A 17,296-nucleotide genomic window follows, 5' to 3' on the forward strand; every position below is an offset into this window, starting at 1 on the left:
TACTGCTTAAACACCACAATTCCCCGAACCGCAGCGTCGGATGCGTTTGGGTAATTTATGCTGAGCTCTGCGTTCTTGTGGCTAACGGAGACGTAAGTGGGAGTAGTAGATAGTTTTGTAAAACAAATTTTAGTTCTGAAGGCCTACGCAATTTAAAAATAGGTGACGTTGATCTGTGATTAATTCAGCGCCTAGACTTTGGGGCTGGCTTTGATCTGCATCCTTCCCCCCTTCGTGTTCTTGCGAACGCGTGGAAGTGTCATATTTTTGCCAGCTGTTAGAAAACATCCGTTCCTGGCATGTGCCTTTGATACTTCTCTTTCCCTGGCTCTGAAGTTTCATAAAGCTTTAGCTGGGTGACACAGAAAGCTACCTGTGGTGGCCCACCCCGCTTTGTGTTAGCAAGTGGCCGCGTTTTTGGCTGTTGAGGCTTCCCCTGCAGGTCTGATTCCAGGCGCGTTGCTCCTCGAGACCACGGTGGCGCACAGCTCCTCCCTGCTGACTCGGTGTGCACCATCACGGCTCATCTCCGCGCACGTCTCCCTCCGTTAGCATTAAAGGTATTTTGTGCATAATTTACACAGTTATCAAATACTTACAACTACATTCCTGTTATCCCCAAGCAGGCTGTACTCAGTGCAAATTGCTGTCTGAAAACATGCACAGCTGGTAACCTTTGCTGGTATTCCTCACAGAGCAGAAACACTCCACTCTTCTGTGACAGGCAAACATATGCATCCGTGTTTCTTCTTCTTTTTTTTTTTTTTAAACCTGCTCATTTGAATTCGTACTGACAACTGGTGGGCTGAGCAGCAGCAGGGATAGTAAGCACTGCTGCTGTAGCTCCCCTCCGCTGGAATTGCCTTTGCTTCGTGACCTTGACGAGTCATTTCACTTCTGTGCCTTTACTTTCACACTCCAAAGTCATCTTGCCTTGTGTTTTAGGCTATAATTTCTAAGAACCACGAATAAAATACCATTTACGAGTTGGATTTTGCTCCTGTTTGGCTCACCATAGCAGCTGTAAGGATGTAACACCTTCTCTCAGAAAGCAGCCTTTCAGCAGCCCCGGACTGCCTCGGTTTTGGGTAGTAAAGCTCTGCTGTGTGGCTTCTGCTGTCTTCCTCCAACACTGTGAGTTGTGAGAACCTGGGGACTCCTGCCATGATGCAGGGGAATGATCACAAGCTGAAAGCAATGCTTTCTGACTTTTGACTGGAGCATGGCAGAAAGAAGTCAAGGAGCAGTGGTCACAATACGGTGGTGTTACAGTGTTTCCAGTAGCTCTCAGGCCGCCATCAGGACTGATTGTTTCTGAAAAGACCAGCAATTTGCTGTATGAAAAAATAAACAGCTATGGTGGAGCAAATTTCCCTGTTTGAAATAGCTCAAGAAGTGCCCTGTTCTCAGCTTGAGGTTCTCATTCGAGTGACCGAGAAAATGAGGACCCCTCAGTAGGGTCCAGCCCTTCAGATGAAGCCCCAAGAAGTTATTGCAGTTCAGGATGACTTTGAAGATAGTGTTGATGAGTGCAAGTGGAGCAATGCACGGGAGCGGTGTATTGCTGGCAGAAGGTGCACCAGTAGATGTTTTGGCAGGTTTTTTTGCATGTTTACCTCGAGTGAGAGGCAGTTAACCAACTTTCTGAAGTTGTGGGTTTTCCCCAGTACCCTAAGTTGTGAGCAAAGAGGAGTATGAAACACAGGGTTATCAATTTTGCCTTGTAAACCTAAGTTACAGAAGAAAAGCACTGAAGTGAACGGGAGGATGGTACAAATAGCTTCATGGCCCACCACCACTGATGAGGTGATGCAGGTTTTGAGTACTTGATTCAGGCTTTGACAGAAGTAAAGCACAGAACCTTTGACAGGAGGTATGGGGAAGTGAGGTAACAAAGGGGCCATGAAAATCATTAAGAGGAGAAAAGGGGACGTTGCTGGAGAATCAATTTTATTTATTTATTTGGTGATGGAGGCAGTCTATCCACTGCTAAACAGAGTGAACGACCAGTGAGATCTCTGAAGTGATAATAAGATAAACTAACTAACCTTTGCGAGATCAATCATTGGTAAACCAATTAGTATTTTAATAACCTAATACCAAATCACCTTCAGAAGCAGTTCCTAATGTCACAGCTGAGACATGACATTGAAGCAGAGCACAGAGCTTCCTCGGTGTAATTAGTTTTGTAACTTTTATGGGGAAGCTGAAAGCTTTCATGTACCTGGGAATTTTTGTTTAGAAGTTGTTTTCTCCTCCAATATCAATATTTCAGGTATTTATTGATGCATAAGCTTTAAAACTGACAGTTTCCAAAACAAGATTGCATCTGACCAGAAATTGCTTCTGATGTAAGACGCTGGGCAAGGATGGGTGTTCTGCTATTAGCTTCAGTATAATGAGAATTTTACCCCCCAGTAACCATCAAGATGATCTTGTAGGACATTAGTAAATAGGTAATCACTTAACAAAAGAAGCGGGGGGGGGTAAAAGAGTTTTCTGTGCATGTATATGTATAGAGTACATGTTATAATCAATATATTGTTTTCTTTTCTCACAGGCTGTATCAGTATGCATCTGTAGAGAGCAGCTGTCCACCCAGCAAAAAATTTGCATTAACAACCGAACTGTGGGCTCAGAGTAAGAGGGCGTTTTGTGCACAGTCTTCAGAGCAAGGATGTCCTGGAAGTAAGAGCAGCAGGAAGCAGCAATGAAGCACAGGACGGGCCTGATCTAGTGAGTTACCTCTTCATCGTCACGCCGTCCAGCGCAAGCCATACCTGCAGGCCGGACAGCCCCCTCTGTTCCCAAGTTCAAGTACCTGTTTGCTGGCCTGGAGTGATGCAACGTAACATTTACACACTGTGAGGCACTAACATGACAACCAGCAGCCGCACATGTCCCGTACCGGCAGTGAATGGACATATGACTCACTACCCAGCAGCGCCATACCCGTTACTGTTCCCTCCGGTCATCGGCGGACTGTCGCTACCTTCCCTTCATGGACTCCAGAGCCACCCACCAACTAGCGGATGCAGCACCCCGTCACCTGCAAGTAAGCGCTTGCCATTAATAGCTTTTATTAGCCTTTGTTTTCCGTTTAACAAAGGCTGAGCTTGTTCGTTCTGAAATCGGCCTAAGAGTAATTGCAGTTGCCCATCTGTGGTTTATTTGACTTGGGCAATGAGCGTGCATTTGTTTTGAAAATACCATTTTCACTTAATCCTGTTTTTGTGAAAATAAACATGCAACTGTATGACATACCGAAGCTGTGGAAACCAAGGGTGATAAAACCTGCTGTGGATTTTGCCATATCCTGCATTGCTGCGTTATCTGCAGAAGCTCACGCTGTGTTTAAAGAAACTTCACAAAATTAGCCATTGTGTGTTTTATTAACAGTAATGATTCCTCAGTACAGAATTCCCTTAAGTTGCACTATAATTACTACTGCTTTTGCTTTGTTTAGTTAGTAAATGCTTTCTTCCTGGGTAGCTTCTGAAGAGCTCAGTTGTGTGGCAGCCCAGTGGACAGCTAGCAGCTGCCCATGGCTGCAGAACTTGAGTTTGTGGTTGTGTTTCACATGCAGCCGTCTCACATTTTCAGCGCTCCTGAGTGTATCAGCTGGGCACGTTTGTTTTCATCACTTTGAACACTCATTTTCTGCTTGGACTTAGTTTTATATGTGCTTAATTGGCTCCAAAGTCGTGCCAAGTATATAAACTCTGTAAGTAGTCATAGACTCATAGACATCCACCGCGAAGATCTCCAGAAATGTATGACTCGCGTGAGGAAAACCAGAGTGTATACAGCTTTGCAGGTCAGTTGTGAAGTTGTTTGTCTAAACGCATTACTGTGATTGTTCAGAATGAAAAATCTTGGCTGAACAGTGATCTTGCAGAACTGTGCTTCCTATGGGAGGTGAAGGTGACTTGTTATAGAAGTAGTCAATAGAAAGTATGTGAAGTTAGATCCCCAAATGTGAATGGGGAAGAAAAAAGCTTCTCAAGAGTAAAGATGTGGTTTTTGTGCTGCCTAAATACAAATTCTGGCTGTGTTGGCACATGTATATAGTTGAAGACTGGGCAGTCTTGAAGGTGTGTATGTGCTTGTGGGTGTTTGTTTTTGTTTTCTACAGCTAATGCAAGCAATTTTCATGCATTCACATGCAAGAATAGGTATATCAGGTCAGGCCTGTGTTTGCCCTGCTTTACTGTGCCAAGTGTTTTTATTGGAGACGGAAAAACAAAATGTCTTAAGCTAGGTCTACAAATAACTTTGGCTTTCCAATCCTTTCAGAAATTCTTAGATACTTTTCAGAATACCATCCTGAATTTATCCCCTGATACTGAAAGAAGACTCACTTTTTGCAGAAATAGTATTATCAGTTAATGGGAACTTTTTTTTTTTTTGAAATGTACATTGATAAATGGTTAGTATGTGTTTTTTTTCTTATCTGCATGTATGAGTCGTTCATGTGGAATTAAGACTGAGTGTCAGATGAGTTACTAATAAATAAATCAGTTAATGCTCAGACTTGGGGGGAAGATAGGGTAAATAGTACTAAGTATGAAATTCTGTTGATACACAAAATAAGAAGCTAATACTGAACTTTTGGGTCTTCCTCTGCTGACTGAGCACAGCAGTCTGGCAGCGGTTGTGCATAACTCAAGGCAGCAGTGTTTGGAAATACGAGTTAAAATTACGAGATACCCAGGAAGGTGACTGGCACGAGAACTCTTTCTCAGACACAGTCCCCTGCAGGATGACTCTTCTGGTCTTTGTTATTCTGTTTGCTTACCTTTGGTAGCAACAATCTCTTTTGTTTCCAGTTCTGTAGACTTCTGATTCTTAAGTTTAGGGTTAATGTCACTAGAATTATAGAGACCAGTTCTTGGAAGCAAGCAGGTTGAGCTTTGGATCATGTCTTTTTCGTTGTGGGCATTATGAGGATTTTTTTTTGTCCTTTTACAATAAATCCACCCAATGGGCAGAGGTCAGTATGACTGGCCTCTGCTAACATCAGAACTTACATGGATAGTTGAAAAATATAGATCTCGCTTGCAAATGCCTGAAAAAATCAAAATTTGGCCAAACATATGCACCATATATGCTTTAGGCTGTTGCATTTTTTATCTTTCGCATTCTTTCCATTCGTGCAAAATCCAATTGAAATAATCTTATGCTATAGGAGTGCTATAAAAGTCTTTCTAATATTTTTTAAACAATGCAGCTTTTTTCAACAGCTTTTTTCCCAAAGTTACAATCATTTAAGCTTTCATAATATCGTTCTGTCATATTTTACTGTCTTTATTTTCGACTTTCCATTATGCCAGATAGCGTAATGCAACATGATACAAGGTTATCTTAATCTACAGCTGAAGTAGGTATCTCCAGTTCTATTCAACAGACAACAGCATATGAGATGTATTAATTACGTGAGCGCAGAGAACTTAGAGCAGGAGTTTGAGGCAGAGTGATTTAGTTTCATTGATGTTAATAATGGTGTTACCTCCGTGCCCTGTGACTTGACTTCTGTTTTTATACTGAGATACATAGTGCAAAATACTTAATAATTAGAGGGTTGGTCACAGTGCTAAAGAGGTCAGAAGATGAAAAAAATATTACTTTTATGCATACATGACCTATGCATTAGCACTGAATAAGCAGAAGAGACCACGGTCAAGAAGATCATTACTTCTCTAACTCCGATTGATTTACCTGGCGCTCTACTTGTCCCGTACAGCACGAAGCTGGCGTTTTCACTCGTGACATCAGATGGCATGCAGGCTTCTGCAGTTGTATTGATAATGAGGAATCACTTCTATATTAAAAAAATTAGCAAAGATCGTCTCTGGAGATTATGGCTTAGCTTATCTAGAAATGGTATTTTCTGCTTAAGTGTTTGGAGTATGTAATTCGCGCACCTGAATCCTTTAGAAACCTCCATGTATTGTCTGGAAAACTCTCTCTGGAGTTGGGTTGATGTCTGGCAGGGAGGGAAGCTGAAGGCGAGGCTTTCCCATGCTTTTTGGGTGCTGCTACAACCAAGCCCAGACCAACAGGGTTCAGCTCGCTGCTGGGCTTCAGGAACCACACATTTAATAAGTCCTGCAAGCCATGAGCCTTACACGGCTGCAATAGGAAGATCACAAAATGTGAGTGAAATGCCTGGAGGAGGGGGAGTAAATAAATTTTGGTAAAGATTGTAACACAACTTGTTAAAGTAAAAGCTGCTTGAGTGAAATTCAGGTGAGTGGAGATTGTGTTAACATGGGCAATTCTCTGTCATTCCTGGAGGAAGCGTCTCATCCTGCCAGCATTGATACTGATGTTGCCAGAGACCAGTAAAGGAGACACTTTAAAATATGAGAATACCAGTTTAGGAAGAGCTACCCTCTTTATAAAATGTCCATCATGGTTGTAACTAACGCACTTAATCTCTAGAGAAAGACTATAAAGATTAGTTTAAAAACAAAACAAACAAAATCACAAAACATCATTAAAAAAAAAACAAAACAAAACAAAAACCTGAAACAAGATCCTAAGCAAGTGAAGAACCGCCTGAAATTTGAGAAAGGTATGTGAAAGCCATGCAGATCATTGTGGTGTATCTGCCAGTGAGGAAGATGCTGTCTTTATAGTGCAGCTGATGGAGCCACAAAGCAAGCAGCAGCGCTGCAGCTTTACAGGCGAACCTCAGCACAGATGGATCCACTTGCTCCATTGGTAAAGCGTCTTGTAAAATCCATTTCTGTAATGTTTCTGTGCCAAAATGGTCAGATTGTACTAGTTTAACACAGTTGAAGACAACCACAGTTCGGAGCAGTCCTGGAGCTACAGGGAGGACTGGATTTGGGAGGAAATGAGCTGCTGTCACTCAGACGCCTGTCTGTCTCGGTGAACGCCACCAGCCTGCACTCAACCTATTTAAAAGACAGTTGGTGTGAGCTGGGAGACCTTGGCACGGAGAGGAAAAAAATTAATCTGAGCTAATGCTGTAATTTACATAACCCCCAAGTGTGCCCAGGACGAAATTAAAGCAAATCCTGGGCAGCAGACACTGTGGGAGCCACTAAATAATAAAACACTTTGGCCGTTGTTCTCCTTCTGCTTGAATTGAGCATCCTGCTGGTGTTGGGTGATGCACGTAGCCCGTGGCATTCAGTGGGAACAAGCGTGTATTCTGCCTCTGGTCCCCAACACCTTCTGGTCTGTAGGCTGCCCCCGTGAGCCTTTGGGTCCTCATGTGCTGCCTTCATTGCTTGCGAGGGGCAAGGAGCAGGAGTAGCTTGGTAAGGGGACAGGGGACGGCGGTGAGCATGGTACAGGGATGTCCTAGAACTGATATAAACCTATTAAGATTGCTTCATCCAGATAGCATTAAAAAATAAACATAGTAAAAAAATTGGAATGTGTTATTTAGAGGGCTTTTGGGATATCAAGAAGAAAAGTCAGTACTAAAGTCACTTGTATTTTGGCCAAGCTTTTCCATACTTTCTAGTCTGGGGTGTTTTAAAAGTGCATTGTAAAGAAAGAATAAAGGACTTTCTGTTCTTTTTTTTTTTTTTTTTTTTATGTAAGTCTTTTAGGTTAGAGAAAACATATGGAAAGTAAGATCACCTGAGAATCTGGAAAAGGTAGACAAAGAGCTTGCTATGACATTACTTTTTGGATAGTGCTGTGGTGCTATGTAAATACTATTTTTTTAATTTAATAGCTGGTTTTGCATCTGAGGCTTTTCAGACATAGGCTAGGCAGATTGTGGTTTTCAGCATTGTTTTCTGCTGGAATTGTTTTGTTTTGCCTTCCATTACTGCTGGTTATTTACCACTTGAACTACAACTTAAACATTGCTTGCTTTTTTTTTTTTTCCTTGGGAAATGGATTTTCCACTGGTATCATTAAAAGTACAGTCAAATCCAGTGTTCCTGGTGTAGTACTGCAAGATATTTTTGCCAGCCCCACCCGTTGCAGGAATTCATTTGCTTTTCCAGTTCTGTTGTTAATCATTATATTGACACAGAAAGTCCTCCCAAAAGCACTCTTTGGCAGATTGCATTAAATATGAATAGCAGATATTCATTACGATGTGTTGCCCCCAAGAGAACTCTAAACTATCTGCACTACTCATGAACAGGCAAATACACTAATTCTCCAGCTATTCAAATTATTTTCAAATAGTTTAGTGTCTCTCTAATAAAAACAAGAATGTCTCTGTTTCCCTTAATTACTTATAAGGTCAAGGACTCCCACATCTCACTTTACTTCACAAGATGGGGAATATTTCTGTTGGAGGTTGGAGTATGGTTAATACATGATGGACTTTCTTCAGCTGGCACAGTTAGAGGCAAATGCTGTCTGTATTGGAGTTAAAAAAAAAATAAATTAATTAATTAAACAACAAAAAAAACAACCCTCATCACTCTTTGAATCTCTGGAATAGTCCAAAATAATAATAGTTGAATTAGGAAAAAAAAAAATACATAAATTACCCTTGTAAAGAACTTCTCTTGCTGGATTGCACTGAGCTTTTTCTTGCCTTCTAAGTTCTTCTTATTTTGTTTATTTGCCCCATGTCCTCCCTCCCTCCCAGTCCTGTTGCCTTAGGAAGGCTTGCTGCATAGTCACTTACACGTCTGCAATCAACAGGTTAGCTTTTAAGGTTTCTTTACCTGTCCAGTGCACATGTTGCACATCTTTATTGCAAAGAGCGAACATGTGTTTGCATTCAGAGAGGGGGATAAATACAAGATGAATATCAGGTTTCTCAGCTACAGCCAGCGTTGCCTCATGCTGGCAAGACTGAGGAGAAATGTCCAGATGATCCCCTGCAGTTATCATTCACGACCTTAGAAACCACTGTTGCTTTTCAGTTCTTCTGTTTGCTTTTTATTATTTCAATCGTTATTATTTTATGTTCGTTTTCTCCTGGTTGGCTTCTTTCTGTAGCTTGGAAGCGTCCATACTTCTTCGATTAATGAAGTTGTATCACATTATCACTTTCTGATTGCAATTAACCAGAAGCTGTCAGCAATTGAAGCGCATCGTTCAGGTGTGTTAGAACCCAGTTCAGCCCTGCCACTTTCTGAAGTACACGGGAGCACCCCTGTGCTGAACGCAGCAGGGAGCTCGTCCTGGAGGTGAGTCCTCGGCATCGTGCGGATGCACCGCTCTTTGGGCTGGAGCAGGCAGCTTGCTCATCTGAAAGAAATCAGTTCTGGGTGTGTAAAGGCAGGAATTTGCTTCCTGGGAGGACGCTGAATGTGGAGACTGCCTACCTCCCTGCTCTCGCACGGGGAGCGGATCGTGTCATTCTGGCATCTGCGCTGTAATTGCTCTGCGCCTCGCTCCTAGATTTGCTATGGTCTGGAAGAGCCTCGCGCTTGGAAGCTGAATAAGGCCTGTCAGAGAATCGCTCCTTCCCTCGTTATGGGCCCCGGAGCAAGGAAATTCCCCAACAAAATGCTGTCTTACCTAAGGCTGGAAATATGTTTCAGTGTAGTATTGCTAACGACCTTTTTCCTCTTCTGTGGCCCAACACAAATAACGTGCCGGCACTCCCAGCGCTGGGGAGCTGGCGAGGAGCAGTGGAGGGCTGGTTCCAGTCCCCACACTGGCTTGTACTGGGGGACCACGCTGTTGCCCTGCAGGCTTTACAGCCCCCTTCCTTTTTTTTTCATGAGATTTACACCCTCCACCCCGTGACTGTGTGTCTGGTGTGGATTCATCCATCACATATGAAATACGCGGCCGACCTCTCGGAAGGAATATAATGCCAGACCTGAAGTTTGGCAGGGTAACAGTGCTGCGAGTCTGCAGAGCGAGTGTTGTGTTTCCAGTCCACATCAGTAGGCGCAGGCCTCCGAAATCGTTAATCGGGCGACAGTTCATGATGCTAACAGTGCACATCAGCTCACGGCTTGCCAGGTTTCCATTTGGAGGTATACGTTCAGCAACGACAGTTCAAGAAAACCTAATCATGTTATTTTAATTACACGGAGAGTTTCCATTCAGTCACATTGCGGTGCCCAAAAGACGAGTCGTTGGGGAGGTTTTGTAAATCTACCCCTTCTCCTGGCCCCCCAGTGCTGGCCGTGATGCAGATGTTCCTCCTTTTATTCATTTTTGGGTTGCTATTTTGTGTTTATTATGCTTTCAGCAGTATGTGGCATTTAATTGAGAAGATTTATTTGAGATTTGGATAGGGCAGTTTTCCATCCTGAGAGACAGGCTTACTGTTTTCTTCGTCTAGAGTTTCTTTCCCTTTTGCTTGTCCAAGAAGTATTGGGAACAACTTGTATTTTGTGGGCTCTTCAGCTGTGTCAATGACAGCATGTTTCCCATTTAAGAAGATAAATGCCCACCCTAGCTGCTGAATCCTGAAAGGGTAGGGAATCCTTCTTCCCTTCCTTTGTCCTTCAGCACTCCGTTTCCTTTCTTACTGCCCAGAATAGGCCTACATCAGTAATATTCATAAATGATTTACAAAAGTAATTCCTGTGTAATAGCTTGGGACGTCAGGATTTTATGATGCTGCCAGATGTGCTATCAAACAAAATTATCTGGTTCAAAAAACTTGTGATAAATCTAGTCAGAGCAAATTCCCGAAGGCAAACTCACCCTCTACAAAAGTAACTATTTCTCATAAAACTGCTAGATTCTCCCTTGCCACATGTTTGAAATCAGACGTAAAGCAACAGTTTTATTCACGTGCAAACCTACGGTTGGGGCAAACCAACAAACAGGAAGGACAGGCCTTAAGTATCAGAAATCTCCTTTCCTTTCAAAACACCACGCACGTTCAGAGGAAATGGCAGAGTAAATATCAGAAATAGTCAGAGAACCCAAACCTGCATCCCTAAGATACTCAACTGTTTTGTCTAGATAACGCATTTTTAGAAAGCGGCCGTACCTTGAATACAACGGGCCAGATATTTTTGGTGGCTGGTCTCAGTCTCACCACATCTCCTCCAGCTTAGTCTCCTGAGCTCACCCTTGCCGTGTCAGAGACGTGGGCATGGTGCCCTGAGCAGCTCAGGGTGTGAAGGAGGGAAGCAGTACGGTCCTGGCATTCTCACTCTGTCAGCATCTGTCTTTGCGTCCCTCCATGCCGGAGAAGGCTGGGCCCAAGAGGTGCACCCTTGGCAGGTTCGTGGTGGCTCTTGCTTCTCAGGAGAGCCCCCCAGGAAGCCCAGCTGCCTGCACGAGTGAGCTCCGCCAGCCTAAGTACTGCAGGTGCGCTGGAGGAGCGAAGATGCTGAGTGTGATCTTCATCCTGTAGAGTTGGGAGAGGGGTCTGAAAGTCCACGCTGGGAGCTTTTGAGGAGAAAAGCTGAGTTCAGGTGATGGAATTAGGACTTGAAGGGAGGAAGGGTTTGGTTTGGTGTAATAGAGGGGAGGGAAGGTGGCTCTTGAACACTTGTGGGATGCCATGGCTTTGAGAAATATGCTGTAGAGCTCAGAAGTAGTTTGAGATGTTTATGGCCTGATACACACCATGTTTGCTTACAGCTCAGATTTAGATGGAGAGCTATTAATGTATGCAAACGATAGGTGTGGACCTCCAAGCTGAGCTTGTTCTTTGACATTTCTCAGTGCTGAAGGCCAGTCAAATTTAGATTTGACCTCAACATGAGCTTTCCTGAGCTTTGTATGTTTAAATTTGGCCTGAGGCTTGCACTAACATTCATACTTTACTCTTTCAAAGAAATCTGAACTGCAAGCAATAAAGATGCAGTTCTTTATTTCGAAAAGAGGAGAAATGCTGTGCAAAACTCACAGAAATACTTCCCTCATTTCTTCCCTTCCCAAGGATGGATTCAGAGCCCAGCGTGGGTGCGCAGCTCCTGTGAGGGCTGTGGGGACCGCCCGAGGTCACAGCTGGAGATCACCCTGTTCCTCACCCATGCCAAAATTACCACGTTGCTCCTCCGAAATGAAAGGCTTGGTCTTTCAGCTAGATCAGTAAGGGCATGTAAGAGCATATAATGTCTGTTCCATAAATTTAAGTCTGTAATGCTTTGAGAAAGCTGGCTTTTAGTGAAGATGTATTTTTATATTTGCAGTAATCTGGGAATATAATTTGAGGTATCATGGGGAGAAAAAGAATATGCCTACGCAGTTTTCACCTCTCAGAGTTAAGAGTCCAGGTATATTCCGAGGCTTTCTGACATAACGTACCTCACTAGAACCTTTTCCAACTCATAATGTTTTTTTCCAGTCAGTTTTCAAATTCCTAAAAATTATATTTCATGAAGGAAATGCTAGAGAACCTTTAAAAATAGCTGTAGTAGCATCACATTTTCCACGCTGTATTTAGAAACAGAAAGAAGGATGTCCTTCAACGCTGCTGAATACTCCAGGGGAGGAAGGTGATGTCCTGCTGCCTGCTCTGCACAGCCCGCAGGAATTACCAGAGGCTCCCCACAAGGGCTGGCCCTGCTTTGTGAACCTCTGCACCTGAATTTGAGGGAGAAAAGACTTGGCTTCCTTCAAAGCTTGAGAGTGTCCAAGCCAAAAGGTAGAGCGCTGCCCTGTCACAGTCAGTGGAAATTACAGTGCAGTTTCCACTGTGGTTTTATTTGGGTACCATGCACTTAGTAAACTCGCCCCACCATGGAGCAAGATTTCTGGCAAGGGCAGTGCCCAGGGGCTACAGCAGAGCCAGTGGAAATCCCCATTGTTTCTATTCTTACTCCCTTCTTATCCTCCTTCCTTCCAAGCAGCAAGCGGTGCTTGTTTGCGTGTAACGATCCTGTGGAGAGATGCATGGTCGTTAAGTCTGGAGTCCTGAAACGAGGCCATGTTGTAAATCTGCAGTCTTTGGAAGAATTCACCTGCATACCAGCATTACCTAAAAGCTATCAGCGAAGGCATTTGGAGGGAAATAGGACTGTATCATGTAAACAAATCTGTTTATTATATATTGCTTTCACATTGCAATTCCAGGATCAAGAGTTCTGTTATTTGAGAAATTAAATCCTGCGAGAATCATTAAAAATATAGAAATAGTGATGTCATTGCGAAATTAACTAGCTATAAACCCACGGGGTGACATATCAATTCATAAAGGGAATAGCAAAACATAATGCAGGGCACATCTGCTGCTCCGATTCATGCAGAACTATAAGCCTATTGGTATCTGCAGACCACTTGAAATTGAACATCTGTTAGAAGCACTTGAAAAAGCAGCATGAGAAGCTGTACACCTTGCAAAACATTTTGCTTTTGGTAACATCATCATTTCGATTGCATATTCTTACAGAAACTGTTATAAGTCCCCTTCTAGATCTTCCTGGCATTGTTTCCAAAATAGCGACAGCATGAGTAATTGTAAAAATAACATGGACTTTTCTAAGGACTTTCCTAGCATTTTTATTACTTTTTATTTATTACACTGCTGCAATGCACAAACTGCTAGAGAATTTCCAAACAAAGAGGGAGATGCAATCTCTGTTCCAAGTAGTTCAGAATCAAAAAAAGACAGGCGTATGAAGAGTAAGAGAAAAGGGACGTGACTTCTGAGCCAAACGTTTGAGGTGAATAAATGCTCACATCCTCGAATGCAAATCTTGTCGTGGTGCTTTTTAAAAAAAAAAAAAAAAAAAAAAAGTCTGAATGCTTAAAAATGGGGCAGACTGCGGAGGCTGATGTGATTATTGTAAAAAACAAGGGTAAGATGCTGCAGCTTAGTTCACCAAACCTGCATGTGCAGTCAGTGATCGATTAAGTATCGTAATTGAACTTCAATTGAACTGCGTCCTCTTAACTCTTAACTAAGCCAGTCAGTTTGACAGTCTGTTTCCCTGAGCTGCATGGTCCAGCAGAGTCCACCTAATTGGCAATTTTCTTCTGTTTAACAAAAACAGAAATGTAGCTAAACCACAAAGAAAAAGATTTCACTATTGATTAACAGTGGTTGGTTTTGCTAAGTAATCTGACAGACATTTGGAACACATCAACTGTCTCATACCGCTGCAGCCAAACATCTTGGAGCACGATTTGCTCTCATCCGCTTTTATTACTTGCAGAAGAAGCAAGCTCTGCCAGGATGTTATTTGAAGGGATGTTTGCCATTTTAATATGTAGTTACTTGGACGAACTTGGTGAAAACATATTGCAATATCTTTGATTTTAAGAATAGGTAATTGTATTTACTTGCAGTAAAAATTGCGAACTGTTGTTATAAGGTATTTGGTAAAGTAAATTAAAACATACAGCAATAGCTCAAGTCAGAGAAAATGCTCAATTTTGTTCAAATCCATAAGTACCGAAGTATTATATGGGAAATACTCCCCATTTCACTTTTTTTTTTTCCCAATAACCAAAGAATTTTTATTTGTCAGCCAAGATATAGCTAAAGTGTTCCATAACAAAGGTAAAAGCCTGAACGAGGCAGTCCATCAACACTGTGCATGTATAGGAAAAGTCACTACTAAGGGCAGCTTAAAACGGGTTTCTGCCAAACTTCTGTCAAAACCATGAAGCATTCTTAATGTATGTGTTGTTGCCTTTCTGACAGTGCTGAAAATATACACTGGATAACCCAGAATTTGCAAACATCATGAACTGTACACAGGAAGAGCGTTATCACTAAAATGCAGAGTGAGATATGTGCATTTTTTTTCTCCCTAGATGCTGTTTGATAATCCATTTTTTAGTCACGTCTGGTCCGTGAAACATCTTATACTGCCCAGAACTCTCCGCAGTTACAGTCCCGACACGAAAGCAATGAAATGATAAGGAATGCGTGTCCCTGTTAGGTAGACTTCTTTTGGAAGATAATGTTTCTGAAGGGCTGAACAAAGTTGTTAAAACCACTCTACTGAAGTTCTGCAGAGATTCCCTGCTGTTAATGTCTCTCCTTTCTGGCTGGATTCACTGAACACGTTTTGGGGTCTAGCTTTTTTTTCTTTCTGGAAGAAAAATGTACTGCTGGGGTCAGGTCTCTTGTCTGGGGTGGTCAAAGAGCTATACAATAATGTGCAACAACACAAGGAATTAAGTAGTTTCAGGTGCAAGTGCACCTGTCCCACTCCACCTGCCTTTACCCAAGAGCTCTTCAATTCGTCTTTTTCTTTAAATCTTATCACAAGTTGTCTAGTTGTGTCTCTCTTTAAAGTGATTTTTGTGGTGTTTTTCTGTGCTTTCCTCCAATATCAAAGCAAACAAATGTATGTATATAATTACAGAAAACACTTCTATTCCCACTTTTCTTACTAGAGACATTGCTTTGTGTTTATCCTCAATGTAGGAGGGTCGCACCTTCAGGAAGGTGCTATCTTTGCAGTGAGAGGGATGCAGAAGTGTTTCTAGGAAGGCTGGGCTTGTTCTTGGTATCCAGGAAAAGGGGAAAAGATTGGTCTGGGAAGGGAGGTTGAACCTGGATGGTGACACAGGAGATAGGTGTTGTTTGAGTATTTGGTATAAAGGCACTTGTAAATAAGGGAGCTGGTGAAAGAAGTTGTTTTCAAAGTTTCTCTGAGATGAACCAGCTGAGGTTGGAGGTCTTCATCTGTGGTCTGCAGAGCGCAGGTCATCTCTAGGAGTAACAGAGAAAGAGTTAGAGCCACTCTGCTGAGTCATGTCACCTTCACCGGGTTTCAGATCGGAAGGTTGACGCTAAGCGTGTCTGACGATTTGAGAGAAATGTTGATCGTTGTCTATTGGTCCGGAAAGTTGGGAACCACTGACCTAACGTATGCCTCTAAGGTCAGGGAGACCTACTTCCAAGGACTTGTGCCTGGGATCAGACATGAGCCTGTTAGAAGAAGCGTGAAGAACAGTTTCTCAGAACAAAGCAGCCTTTTTTTTTTTTTTTAGGATGGACTTCTTTTCCTTATCTTTTTCCCCAGAATGCTTATCTTATCTGACCTGATTTCAGATTATCTTGTACTGTACAAGACACGGTTTTGGTTTTGATCAAAATCGTGTGCTGGGATACGTATCAAAGGGTGAAAGTGGCTCCCACGAGTTGAGAATTAAACGAGGGGCAAACTTCTTCCTGACCCCATGGCTCTCTCTGTACACAAAACAATTCCTGGTGTTGCTTGGAGGCTCGTAGTCCCCTGTGGAGCAGTGGGTGCCTGCACAGAGGGTGAACAAAATCCCCCTGCAGTGCCCACTGGTTCTGCACCTGGGCATCACTGGCTGTGGTGAGCCAGGCCCCGCCATCTTGGTGCTCACCACAGGCCTCATCAGAAGGCCCTTTGGATGGCCACCCATGCCACTTTGTGTGTGTGTGTGTGTGTGTGTGTTCAGATGTGTTTGTGATAACTAATTTTCTAAAATATTAGGCTCGGTCAGCCCGTGAGAAGCGTGTGCTTTCTTCCTGATAGCCTGTTATTGTCTGTGCAGGGTTTGTGTTGGAGCACAGCCGCCGGGAGAGCGGGGGGAAGGAGGGCAGCCAGGGCCATTAGAAGTATTGCTGGGATTTCTGAGGGTCAGAGGGACCAGGCTTCACCTGTGGCATAAATTTGTTATAGATTCCCTTTAAGATCAGGAAATGAGTACAGTCAGCGCTTCATAATTAACTGTGAGCGGAAGACCTCTGGAGATGGCTAAAACAGATTTGTCCACTTACAGAAGAAACACCATGACTTAACAGGTGTATAGTGCCTGTAATATGCTACTTAGGAGTTCTTCAGGCTCTGCTGCAAACAAAATATTATCCGCCTATAATAACATTGTGAACCCAAAGACCTTAACTGGTTTCATTATCAAGTGAGCGCCTTAGGGGAAATACACAGATGGAAAGACATTCCTTTCACTTGGTATAATGCTCCCGTGCCAGAGAATTTATGGCCAGAATGTGGTTGGCCCCTACATGGGCGCATTGTGGAGGAAATGCATGAATCCATTCTGCTCTTTCTTTCTTTTTTTTTTTATTCTTCCAACTTGCTTAAGGGCTGAGTCTTCATTGCCATCCCCAGGCTTTGGGACAGCAGAGCTGTTTGCTTTGTCTGTGCCTCCAGCTGGAAGGTGGGGTCCCTTCTTTTGGCATTGGTCTTACAGAGCGTGCTGCCTTCTCGATGGGGAGAGAACGGCCCTTCTGCCCCGAGTCACGCTACTCTCCCGGTCATATGATGCTCATCCGGCATAATCGTGTGGAAATTAATTTATTTTCATTGGAGAAAATAAAGAAGTGAAGATGCAAGTCTTCCCTCTGTGTTCCCAACCTGTTTGTTAGGCTGGCTGGAGACAGCATGTGCGAGGTAGAGCCCTCTAGCTCGTGCCGTCTGAAAGGCTACGTGTGAAGAAAAAAATCTGATATTAACTCATCATTTGTCTAGTTGAG

The 17,296-nt window shown here is 43.0% G+C and overlaps 1 protein-coding gene across 2 annotated transcripts in view; it reads left to right on the forward strand.

Annotated features, from left to right (window-relative positions):
- Positions 1-2,877: 2,877 nt before the first annotated feature.
- The window catches only part of RARB (retinoic acid receptor beta), a gene marked incomplete at its 5' end in the record, with an annotated part of 187,494 nt that continues 173,075 nt past the window's right edge, over positions 2,878-17,296 (forward strand). For both annotated transcript variants that reach the window (XM_084306862.1, XM_084306864.1), the window contains one exon: positions 2,878-3,055. In XM_084306862.1, the coding sequence (XP_084162988.1) occupies positions 2,878-3,055 (178 nt within the window). The remainder of the gene's footprint in view (positions 3,056-17,296) is intronic.

This window comes from Netta rufina, assembly GCF_964035555.1.
Source record: "Netta rufina genome assembly, chromosome: 2".
Lineage (NCBI taxonomy): Eukaryota > Metazoa > Chordata > Aves > Anseriformes > Anatidae > Netta > Netta rufina.